Source organism: Puma concolor, chromosome D1, assembly GCF_028749965.1.
Source record: "Puma concolor isolate L17-30 chromosome D1, mPumCon1.1.hap2, whole genome shotgun sequence".
Lineage (NCBI taxonomy): Eukaryota > Metazoa > Chordata > Mammalia > Carnivora > Felidae > Puma > Puma concolor.
Genome location: NC_141676.1, coordinates 25,490,152 through 25,503,176, shown reverse-complemented (window position 1 = coordinate 25,503,176; position 13,025 = coordinate 25,490,152). Strand labels below are relative to the sequence as shown.

General features: G+C 42.0%; 2 protein-coding genes across 6 annotated transcripts in view; both read left to right on the top strand.

Annotated features, from left to right (window-relative positions):
• Positions 1-5,681, top strand: part of IFTAP (intraflagellar transport associated protein) — a 66,697-nt gene extending 61,016 nt beyond the window's left edge. For all 4 annotated transcript variants that reach the window (XM_086677662.1, XM_025929039.2, XM_086677660.1 and 1 more), the window contains one exon: positions 5,437-5,681. In XM_086677662.1, the coding sequence (XP_086533788.1) occupies positions 5,437-5,497 (61 nt within the window). In that variant the 3' untranslated portion in view covers positions 5,498-5,681. The remainder of the gene's footprint in view (positions 1-5,436) is intronic.
• RAG1 (recombination activating 1) overlaps positions 1-13,025 on the top strand; it is a 1,204,476-nt gene that overhangs the window by 82,870 nt on the left and 1,108,581 nt on the right. The window lies entirely within an intron of this gene.

Below are 13,025 nucleotides of genomic sequence, written 5' to 3'. Positions count from 1 at the left end.
TATTTTAAAAGCTGCCATTTAGAAGATCACAGTGATGTCTTCTGAATTGCAGTATACATCTGCTTTGAATTACGTATGTGACCCTCGTCCTGGAGAACTTTGAATTCACTGATGTGTGTCTTCGTAAGCTTACTTTTCATTAAAAAGCAAAAAGGTAGAAACTAGTGCCGAGTTCAGGGCTATGCATACAGTAGACACGCAATAAATGTTGAATGAACAAATAAATAAACAAAAAACCTCACTACCTACCGAGAGTGTTTTTTTTCTGGTGTGGTAACATGGTAAGGCCCTTCTCTCTTTTCTTCTCTATTGGTCCATTCTCCTCACCATGTAAACGTGTTCAAGTCTCTCGCATCCTTAATGGAATGAAATGAAACAAAGGAAAAGAAGAGCAGCCTTCTCTTTACCTCAGGCCCTCTTTGGCTACGGTCTGTTCTCCTGTTCTCATCTAGACTTGAGAAACTATTAGCCTAGCTGCTTCCTTTCCCGTCATGCCTCATTCAGTCTACCACAGAGTGTCCTTGCTCCAGCACGTGCTGGAGTGTATTCAGAATAAAGGTCCCAATTACTCTCTGACTGCCAGATCCCAATGGACACTTCCCAGCTTTATTTTAATCGACCTCTCTACTGGGCTTCTCACTCCACTGTGCCGGGCCCTTGTGGTCCTTCTGGTTCTCCGCAGATGCTCTGTGCATTTCTGTTTGTTCTTTCCCTGCCTCCGTTGGGGGTTTCCCTGCATCCATCCCCGATGAGTTGGTGTTGCTCAGGGTTCTGTGCCAAACCTCTTCCCACCTACATACGTGAATCCATTTATCTCTAGGTTACTACCTTCTATGCTTGTGTCTCCAAATGTGTATCCTCAGACCTTTTTCTGAGCTTCAGGTTTCTGTTTTCAGTTGCCTGTTGTTATCTCTATCTGGATTCCTTTAGGTGCCTTCAAATCAGCACGTTAGAAACAGCTTACCTTTCTTTACCTGCTTGCCTCCTTGCCTTCATCCCCTCCTTCCCTTTCCGCATCCAGATCAGTCATCGAGTGCTGCCAGTTTTACTTTCTGATATTTTCACATCTCGGCTCTCAGCTTCCTGTTCTCATTATCTCTTGCCTGGACTGCTTCAGCAGGCTCCTAACTGGCCTCCTTGACTCCAGATCTACCCTTTGTAATCTTCAAAGTAACCTATCTAGATATAACCTCCCAAGAGGGCCGGGCATCTTTCTGTTTTGTGCAGACCTATCTGTCCAGCACTGTCTCATTATAGGTGCTCAGTTAAAATTTGAATGCATGAAGGAATTTATCTGAAATGCATAGATGACCAAGTATCTACTTTGCTTCCAAAAAATCCTTCAGTGACTTCATCATCTCTAGGATAAACAGCATATTCGACCATCATGATCTGGCACCACCTTTGTCTCTCGCTTCTCTCTACCTTAACATTAACACTTAACTACTTGCAGAGCCTCACATGTGAGACTTTGTATCTTATTTCCTTGGCCTGTTCCCTAGAACTCTCCTTATCTGCAAAGTTCTTCTTCCCTCAACCTTGTTAACTGATATGACGCTTTAAGATTCTGTTTAGATATCACCTCTGCCAGGAAGCCGTCTCTGATTCTTTCCCGTTGCCTTCCAGTCTGCGCTGTGTTAGGTATCCCTTCTCTGTTCCCAATACTCCCTAACTATGTGATTTGTACTTACTGTATTTTACTGTACTAACTTGTTCATATGTCTATCTCCTTTCTCTGTGCTTTCGTACAAGTCTTCATCTTTGTATCTTCAGCACCGAGCACAAAGCCTAGAATTTAATAGGAACATAGTGTTTGTGGAAAGAATGGAAAATATCTGAATGACTACGGGAGGCTCATCCTCTGACGTTTTTGAATCAGGGATATACTGGCCACATTACAGTGATATCCCCAAATGGTTTAAAATGTCTGGAGTATCATCACATTTTGGCATTGGAAATATGAAATTATTCCATTCTTTTTTAAAACAATTATTGATATTCTTGGTTTCTTGCTTTTATATTTCAGCATTTAACTGATTGCCTAGGGTATTAATCTAACAACAGCTACCATTAATAATTCAGCTTCCAGGTGAAGAAATTTATATTTTTAAGTATGCTTTTATAGCTTTAAGCATATTATGAATGAATAATTCTTGACTTGGCATCAAATTTATTGACTAGCTGAAAACTTTATTCTTTGTTCTTGTTTTGGCTAGTACCAAATGATTGATGAAAAGAATCATGCTCCATGACAGAAAAAAATTTGTGTATTAAAAAAAAAAAAAAAACACCTTAAAGGAAAATAAGATTTTCCCACTTAAGGATAAACTTCTACATCTCTCGTACTGTAATGTTGGATATTACGGCTGTAAGATATGTTGGGACCTTAGGGAATGGGGAGGTGATGGGTTAGACCATATGTAGAGCTAAGTTGGCTATGGGAGTGAGCCCTTATCAGAGAGTCTAGATGTCCACCATGTGAACCTTACTCTGTCTGGGTTGCTAATACAAGGTGGGTCATGAGTGGGGTGATGAGTAGGGAGGCAAGTAGGATTTTTCAGAGAGTGGCAATACTCAGCTGAGGGTAAGGTAAGCTTCAGCACTTCCCCTCTGTGCTTCTCTAACTTTTTTTGCATTGCTCTGTTGGAGAGCATGGCACATGATGTTGAAATCATCCATTTACTTCTGTCTTCTCCCTGAAGTTAGGAAACTTTGTGGACACAGGTTTTGCTGTTTTCATCCTGTGTTCCCCATATCTAATACATATTACACATTCAATAAATGTTTATGGAGTGAGCAACTCAAGGGGAGTGGGGTGGGAACATGAGAGTTGTTTATATGTTATGTAGGGGGAATGTGAGGAGTGTGGTCCGGCATCACTGGGATTTTAGCACAGCAAAGGGATTTGTCTTCTTTGAAACCGCATTCCAGCCTCAAGGGGAGGTGGGTGAAGACAAAGCAACCTCTAATCTAGTGAGAGTGGCCAGTAAGGTCTAGGTACGTTTTAGAGACCAGAGTGGGGGTGGAGGTTTCAAATTCCCAGAGGTGTGGGCCCATATGGGTACTTGCAGCCTGAAACTTGGTGGACAAGTAGGTGCCAGGACTTTAACCGGGCATGAAAGGGCAGCAAGAATCCCGTCAGACTGGATACATGGTAGAGATGGGGTTCCTCCTCGTCCTCTCCCAGGATCTTTTGGAATCAGCTCAGGACGCAATGTGGCAGGCCTGCCAGCCCCAGTGCTCACTGCTGAGTAGAAGTAGAAATGACAGGGATGCTGATGTTCAGGAAGTGAACATATTGTAGCATTGTTTGTTTATACGTTTCCTCATTTGAGATGTTCTTAACAATATTATCACTCTGTCACTTTAACTTAACCTTAGAAACTGACCAAAATGGACAGATCCACTTACGCCGCAGACTCACGGGTTTCCTGTGTACAGCCACTCTCTTAAAGGCAGTCACGGTGTTACATGGAGCCTTGAATGTGTTTTTGATGATAAGCTCTGAGAATTGCTTAGCTTATTTAGAAAAATTCTTTTCTTCCAAAGAGCTATGTATGACTTGGCTTAGTGAAAAGCTCAAGGTTAATTCTTGCTGGTATTTTTGTTGAAAAGGTAAAGATTTAGCGAAAGCAGATTGCCCTGGATTCAAATCTTGCTTCTCTCCCTTACTAATTGTGTAGCCTTGGGCAAGTGGCTTAATCTTTCAGAGCTTCAGAAGATTCCTTATTCCTGCTAATGCCCACACCGTTCCTGGTACTGGGGCTGGCACGTGGTGGGAACTCACTCAGCAGCAGCTCCCATCATTACTTTTGTCAGGAGAGCACGCAGACACTTTGAAATGAGGAGGAAGTGAACAAGCCTCTGAAATTTGTTCTCTTTCTGGTTTTACTGAGAAAGGATGGTAGATAGCTATGTGATTGCTGTGAGCACTGCACCCCTAACCCCGAGACGCAGCTTGACAAATAGATGGGGGATGGCCACTTTTCATGCTTTTTATTTCACCTTTAATAACAGCACATAGCTTCTCAGCTATGTGCTCTATTTTCAAGAACATTGCAAAATCCACTCAATGAGATAATTTTGAATGCAAGAATATTTAAAGCTGATTATAGCTTCAGGGCATTTTTTTTCATTCTTCCATAAACCATGGTTTTCAATTATTTTAGTATCACCATACATATTACAACACAGAGGTGCTAGATAATTTCATTGTATCACACACCATTTGCTTTTGGAGAGTCTCTTTAAGGGGTGATACAATGTGATTTAAGGTATTCTCTTTTTGTTTATTGGAAAATATGCTTCTTTATCTACCTTCCTCTAGGAAGTCTTTAAAACTCACAGATTATGAATAAATAGGTGCAAAATTATTACATCGCTTTGCAGCTACTCTGACTTGTAGATAAATTCTGCAAAACTTTAAAAATTCTTAGTAGGAAATTGGGGCGCCTGGGTGGCTCAGTCGGTTAAGGGTCTGACTTTGGCTCAGGTCATGATCTCCCGATTTGTGAATTCGAGCCCCACATCGGGCTCTGTGCCGACAGCTCAGAGCCTGGAGTCTGCTTTGCATTCTGTGCCTCCCTCCCTCTCTCTCTCTCTCTTTCTCTCTCTCAAAAATAAATAAACATTAAAACAATTTTTAAAAATTCTTGGTAGGAAAAAGGGATCCTGGACTTTTAAAGGTGACACTAATCCCACTGTTATTGGCCCAAGAATTATAGGTAGTTTCTGAAGAAGTAAGTTTATTGAGTGTAGAGTATTTTTATCTTTGAAAATAGTTTTTTTGAGGGTTGCCTGGGTGGCTCAGTTGATTAAGCGTCTGGCTAGCCATTTTGGCTTGGGTCATGATCTCATAGTTTTGTGAGTTGGAGCCCCATATCAGGCTCTGCACTGACAGTGCGGAGGCTGCTTGGGATTCTTCCTCTGTCACTCTCTCTCTGCCCCTCCCCTGTTCATGCTGTCTCTTTCTCCAAAATAAATAAACTTGAAAATTACTTTACTGATACAAGGTTTTTTTGTTTTTGTTTTTTTTTTTAGTAAATGGTGAAGGTGTATTTAAGGTTGATCAAAATCTTAAGGTGTATCTTCTCTAATGTAACTCTTAGTTTTTCCATATGCCTCTAGCCCTAACACTACAAGTGGTAAAAATGTAATGAATGTGTGCAAGAGAGACTTTCTGATTCTTGCCGTGGGTGGAATTAGTTAATGATATTCATTCAGATTCAGGATGGTACAAATGGGGCATATCAAGAGACTTAAATTAGGTCAAATTGAATAATTGAATGTATTCCTTTACTTAAAAACATCTTAATCAGCAGAGAGTGCTGAAGTCTGAAAAAAAGTGGAATTAAATATTAATAGGGAGTTTATGTTTTCAACTTTTTCTTTGTTTACAGTGATTGTAGGATTTTTCTCCTTTGTTACCTTTTACAGGTACTTGGAGATGAAGTTCAGCCCTTCTCACTTGATGAAGAATTTGATTATGATGCTGTGACGCTAACCCCCAAGTTCACGCCTGCCGAGAGAGAGGCGATCACGGAGCTATCCAAGCAACAGAGGCAGATCACCAACACAGGTTTAGAGGAACCCCACGCCTGATTTCACCAAGACACCTTTGTGTTAATGTTTACTGTGTTGTTATGCAAGCCGCATCGGAATAAAAGGTAGACCTACCAGAACTCCCTTTGTGGAAATTTACTTGTGCGTTGATCAATCAGGGTTTTTGTCTGTAGGGAGATGTAACTAAGAAGACCAAAGAGATCTCTGCACTTACAGGGTTCTCTTCTGTCATGGTGTTGCTGAATCCCATGGCAGGTAGGGGGAGATGGAGGTGGCAGATGGGGGCAGGAAGTGACGCCTACAGAGGGCTTCTTTTTTTTTTTTTAACTAAAAATTTTTTTATTTGAGTATAGTTGATGCACAACGTTACATTAGTTTCAGGTGTACAACATAGTGATTGGACAAGTTTGTACATGATGCCACGCTCACCACAAGTGTAGCTACCATTTGTCGCCATGCGATGCTGCTACACCGTCTGCCTTGACTGTATTCCCTATGCTGCGCCTTTTGTTGCTGTCACCAGAAGCCCGTATCTCCCGGTCTCCTTTGCCTGTTTTGCCCATCCCCTCAGCCCCCTCCCCTCCGGCAACCCGCTTTAGTTCCAGCCTGACCCGCCAGGGTACCCTCTGTTCAGAGAGCTCAGGGACCTCCTGGCCCACACCTGCCTCAGCTCCAGCCGCCCTGCCAGGGCACCACCTGTGCAGAGTGCCCCGGGACACCCTGGCCGTCCCATTTCAGCTTCAGCTGTCCTGCCAGGGTGCCCACGGTGCACAGAACAGAAGGGTCCATTTTGATGAGAGCACAGCTACTAAGTAATATACCGGCTATTCCAAGATTGGATACCACATCCCACCTCCTTGGGGGTGAAGCATCAAAACACACTGTAGCACATAGAGAGGAACCGGTGGGGTCGGGAGGTCCCTGGTCCCGGCCATGCAGAGACAGTCGTGTGAATGTGAGTGCCGAGAGGCTGGGCTTCTAGGATCGATCGGGAAAGGCTTTGCCAAGAAAGAAGGCATCTGAGAATTGATTATGTGTCATATGTTTATTTCTTGTACTTTATTATTGCCGATAAGCCGTGTGTGTGATGATGGTTACAAAGTACAAGGAATGATGTCTATCTATCTCCAGAAGCTTAACATATAATTTCAGAAGGCAAGACCTAGACAGAGAAGGTAACTGGAGAATGTGGAAACATATTATGAACTGCTAATTGTGAGGAATACGCATAAATGCGTAGGAAGGAGAAAAGAACAGTGAGGGCACGAAAAGGGGGAATAGCATGTCAAAGTAATTTTTACTATTAAAGGGATCAGTGACAAATCAAATGTACGAAGGCTTAATGAGTTTTCATGAGGCTTGTGCTTGTGGGTGCCTCTTACATTCCTCATAGAGAATGTTCTTGATTTAATGCTGGGATAGAGTCAAGTGACTCCCACTTCTCTTTATCTAGTCAACAAGCTTTCATAAAACACCATTTACATGCCAAACCTTAAGCTAGGCGCTGGGGACGATATAGTAAATTGGACACGGTCTGATTTAGTGGGGAAGACAGACCCACACACTAATTATAGCAGAGTTACACTGTCCAATATAATAGCCAAGAGCTGCACGTTGGGCTATAGGGCATTTGAAACATAGCTAGTGTGACTGAGGGACTGATTTTTAAATGTTAATTTTACTTTAAATTAAAAAGTAGATGTAATGTACACCTTGGGGCATGTAGTCAATAACATTGTATTAACTTTGTAAGGGGACAAATGGTAGGTAATTAGACTTACAGTGGTAACCATTTCACGATGTATACAAATATCCAATCCTTATTTTGTACACTTGAAAGCGATATACTGTAGGCCAATGACAAAGGAAGAAAGGGCACAAGTCTTTTTTTGTTTTGTTTTTAATTTGAGAGAGAGAGTATGTAAGCGGGGGGGGGGGGGGGTTGAGAGAGAGAGAGAGAGAGAGAGAGACAAAGAATCTTAAGCAGACTCCATGCTCAGCAAGGAGCCTGATGGGGTCTCGATCTCATGACTGCAAGATTTTGACCTGAGCTGAAATCAAGAATTGGACACTTAACCGTCTGAGCCACCCAGGAGCCCCACAACTCTTTTTTTTGAAAAAGTTGCCATTTGATGCAGTTACTGTAAAACTTTCAAGTAGGTTTGGAACAACGTGGGTGTATGACTGTACTTTTTCATCTGTAAATTTTATGACAGGTAAATACAGATCAATTATTTTTTATGACAACTTAGTACCTAATTTAAAAATGCTATAGGGGCTCCTGGGTGGCTCAGTTGGTTAAGCATCCGACTTCAGCTCAGGTCATGATCTTGCGGTCTGTGAGTTTGAGCCCCGCATCGGGCTCTGTGCTGACAGCTCAGAGCCTGGAGCCTGTTTCAGAGTCTGTGTCTCCCTCTCTCTCTGACCCTCCCCCCGTTCATGCTCTGTCTCTCTGTGTCTCAAAAATAAATAAACGTTAAAAACAATTTTCTTAAATGCTATAAATGTAAGACACACATTGGATTTTGAAGAATTAAAATGAAAAATTATAGAATATTGTATGCTTTATATTGATTACATGTGGAAGTGATAATATTTTGGATATACCAGGTTAAATAAAATGGATTATTAAAATGCATCAATTTCTTTTTACCTTTTTAATGAGGCTACTAGCACACTTAAATTTGCACACATGGCTTGCATATTTTTGACAGCACTGCAGGAGGGAGAAATCTGTGTTGTAGGAGCGGTGTGTACCAAAGGTTACCGGGGCAAAGCAAGTGGAGTTGTTTCATCATGGATGGAGAGCTGGGGAATCTTCACAGGGGAGGTGATATTTGAGCCTGCTCAGGACAATCACTAGGAGTTTTTGGCTGGAGGCTCTTGGAATAGTTTGTATGGGAGATAAGAGCTCGAATCAAGGCGGTGGAGGTGGAGGGATTTGATTAGAGATTTTGAGGTAGGACAAGCAATAACAAGCAAGGATTATTGATTGATACAGTGTGGGAAAGGAAGAGCAACTGTGAGATGAAGACAAGATTTTAGCACACAATCTGTCTACACACTGACTTGAGGAGACAACACATTGTGATATAATTGTTCACAAGACCAGAAACTCACTTGACTCAGAATATATATGCAGTATTTTGGTATTTTGAATAAAAAAAAAAGACGTCACCATTTTTAAGACACCTCAATGTTATGGACTTAAATGTTTTGTAATAGAAAAAAACACTATCTTTCTATGTGTTTAAGAACTGCATTTTAGTGGAGTATTTCAGTAAGCAGCCAGGCTAAATGTAGGCGGGCAGTACCACAGAGCATTCCGTCTGGGTAGCCGGTGCACTAGGTTTTGGCTTTATTCCTTTTGGCAATTTTTGATTTCCTGTATTACTTGGGGCAATTGTGCGTTACAGCAAGAGCGACACTGGAAAGTGGGTTCCTTAAAGCCTTTGCGTGAAATAGTTGCACCGTGACTCTTGCCCTAACTAGCAAATGCTCCTCCATGACTTTCGGCTTTAGGTATCCCTTGAATTGATGTAAATGGTTCATTTTACGTCGGCTGGCAAACCCCTAACCAAGCACCTTTAGAAGAAGCCTGCACTTGTATCGATGGATAATGCGCACCTTGATTAGGGAGTGGCATCAGAGGTAAGATTAATAAAGAGCAAAAGATAGAAGGGAACACCTGCATATATATATATATATATATATATATATATATATATGTGTGTGTGTGTGTGTGTGTGTGTGTGTATGTGTATATATATATATGTCTGTATGTGTATATACCAAAATGGGAGGGAAGAACACGAACAGTTTAAAAGCGTCTTGAAATAACGCAGGAGTTGCAACACAAGCTGGCTTGAATAGAGACCATTTCGCCTCAAGCCTGCAGCGCCCGTCCTGCCTGCTCCGTGTGGTGGCCCGTGCGTTGAGCGATCGTACGCTTTCAGGTTCCACCTCAAGTGGATCAGCACAAGAAAGAGGATAAGATCTTTGGATCTGACACTGAATTCCCTTGATTCCTTCATCAAGGATTCTCTTTTCTTTTGCCATGAACGTGATGGAACTGTAGCCTCATTTCAAAAAGAAAGAAGAAAAAGAAAATTTCTTTAGTCAGAGAAAGACAAATGTCATGACTTCACTCATATGAGGAGTTTAAGAGACAAAACATAAGGGAAGGGAAGCAAAAATAATATAAAAACAGGCAGGGGGACAAAGCATAAGAGACTCTTAAATACAGAGAACAAACTGAGGGTTTCTGGAGGGGTTGTGGAAGGGGGGATGGGCTAAACGGGTCAGGGGCATTAAGGAGGGCACTTGTTGAGATGAGCACGGGGTGTTATACATAGGGGATGAATCACTGGGTTCTACTCCTAAAATCATTTTTGCACTATCTGCTAACTAACTTGGATCTAAATTAAAAAATAAATGTGTAAATAAACAAAATTTTAAAAATTTCAAAAATTTTTTAAAAAAGAAAATTTCCTTAGTGCTCAGCAACCATATGGTTGAAATAAAATGTGAAAACAACAGTTGAAAAAAACTTCATTTGCTTGTTTCTTGGCAGTTGATGGTGAGTGAATACAATAGTATAGTCAGTCTTATGAATTTTCTAGAAAAATATTTCTCCATATGTGAAGAGAAATCCATACTCTTGACCATGGCCTACCCAGCCCTTACATATTATGGCCCTTGCTTACCTCTCCAATCTTATCTTGAATTGTCTTCCTCATTTTTTGTTACGTTCCCATCAGTCCCTATTCTTTTTTATTTTTCTCTTTTTTTAAATGTTTATTTATTTTTGAGAGAGAGAGAGAAACGGAGTGTGAATGGGGGAGGGGTAAAAGGAGAGGGAGACACAGAATCGGAAGCGGGCTCCAGGCTCTGAGCTGTCAGCACAGACCATGATGTGGGACTCAAACTCATGAACTGCGAGATCATGACCTGAGCCGAAGTCAGATGCTTAACGGACTGGGCCACCCAGGTGCCCCTCATTCTTTATTTTTTAAACACACCACTTCCACTTATCTTTACTTTTGTTATTTTTCCTGCCTGGTCTTCCCTGGTCTTCGTATGGCTGGATTCTGTCACAATTCAGGTCTCCGGTGAAATGTATCTCCCCAAAATGTGTCTCTGACCACCCTATCCAAAGCAATTTCTTTCTCACAACCTTCACCCTGTCACTACGCATCCCTACCCTACCTTGCCTCGTTTATTATCAGACGCTCCCATGAGAACATAAGCTACAAGAGGGCATGGGCTTACTCTGCCCTTTTATTGACAAAAAGGGCCCAGAGAAAAGTAGGGGTTCAATAAGTATTTACTGAATGAACCGAACCTGAAAGTGTAAGCTTATCAGTGTGAATAATCCGGAGATCCATGTCATCTAGTCAGTTTGGTTAGACATATATTGGGCACTTTTTGTATTCACCTTATCAACTTCTGTATAGGACTATGTAAGTTCTTACTTCCTAGACTCATGATAGTCTGATGGCCAGTGCAAATGTGGAACACCTAACCTAATCGAATAGAATGGTTCCATGTTCCACGTTGCCTTCTTTTCCTCACCATAGCCCCATGGAGAGTTGAGAGAATCTTGGAAGCTTCACCTACTTCTCAACTGCTCTTTTGAAATTTTGTTATGACTTCTTCCATTAAAGATCTCATTCAGGAGCCATTCATACAATCCTGGCATGACCAACAATCCGCATTAAAAGAGTGCATTGATGACTGAAGTCAAACTGAAAGGGAAAAGAACACAAGCCTCGAGGAGAGAGGTAGGAAGAAGAAAAGTTCCATTTTGGTAGCTGTCTGTAGAGCAGAATCCTTTATCCATTCATTCAAAAATGTTAATGCTCATGAGAGTCATCCGACTTTAGAAGTGGTCTTAAAGTCCAATTCCCCTGTTTTCTTTATATTTTTATTTTTTCTGAGAGCACAGAAGGTTTGAAACAGAGGAGGGACGTGGTCTGACTTCTATTTGGGGGGAGATGGGTGGGAAGGGGGCTGGGCTGGATTGTGCTGGGGAGAGGTGACCCTGGAGGGGGTGGTATGCATGGCTGGATTGTAAAGGAAATGTATGCAAGTTCCTTATCCTCAGCATTCTGAAAATGTATGATGATGTGTGTTGACATAAGACTGTTTTTGTCTTTTGATACTGGGCATTTCAGTAGCCTTTTAGTTTGGAAAACTATGTCCAGAGTTCTGAGAAATTGTCTTGAATTATTTTTTGATTATTCTCTTCCTTCAATTCTCTTCCTCTTTCCTTTCTTCCTAGAATGTCCACTTTTCAGATGTTGAATTTCTTTGATCTCTGCTCCCTTCTCTCCTATTTATTTTCCTCTCTTTTTGCTCTATTTTTCTGAGATTGTGTTCAACTTTATCATCCACATTTTTTAAAAATAAGGGCTTTAAAAATTTTTTTAACGTTTATTCATTTTTGAGACACAGAGTGTGAGCAGAGGTGGGGCAGAGAGAGAGGGAGACACAGAATCTGAAAGAGGCTCCAGGCTCTGAGCCGTCAGAACAGAGCCCGATGAGGGGCTTGAACTCAGGATCTGTGAGATCATGACCTGAACCTAAGTCAGATACTCAACCGACTGGAATCCCCCAGGTGCCCCAAATAAGGACTTTTTAAAAAGTCCAGGGGAAGAGAGAGAGAGAATCCCAAACAGGCCCCACACTGTCGGTGCAGAGCCAACGCGGGGCTTGAACCCATGAACCGGGTCATCATGACCTGCACCGAAGTTGGACGCTTAACCAACTGAGCCACCCCGGCTCCCCTATCATCCATGTTTTTTGTTGCAATATGTGTATTGTTTTCTTTTTGAATTTTATATTCCTTTTAAACCCATAAAACAGCAAAACCATTTCCGTGAACAACAAAGGACAAACAGCAAGAAAACACGTCCTCCTCGGCCAAGTGCTGCCGCAGGACAAGACTGTCAGAACTGTGAAAGTGAAGACAGCATATCTTGTCCTCGGTCGTGTTGAGAAAGGTGCCTGTTGATGGGAAAGCTCTTGTGTTTGCTCTGTTGAAATGACTGGGCAATAGGAAATGGAGTGAGATGTCGAGAGGGTAGTAGATATCCCTGCATGGGGTAGAAAGCCTCAGGTGTGCACGTGTGGAAGCTTGGATCCCTGTTCTGGGATCCTTGATGCTGACGGAGGGGACAGGTGCTTTAGGGTGGTGGATCTCCGGGTGCTTGCCGTTAGTATGTCCCAGGCATTCGTGCGGTAGGCGCCCCATCCTCTAAAGCAGCTCCTTTTTCTCTTCCTGATGCTCCTGTTTGTGGCACCACTTTGGTTGCCAGGGTTTGGTGTTTTTGCCTCTGTGCTACCTTTTGATCCCATTCCCTCCCTTGTATCCCCCTTGCTGTTATTCAAGCCTTCATTTTTTACTTATCTTCTCCCAGAAGCCTCCTTACTTCCCAATTAGACTCTAAATGCCTCTGTTC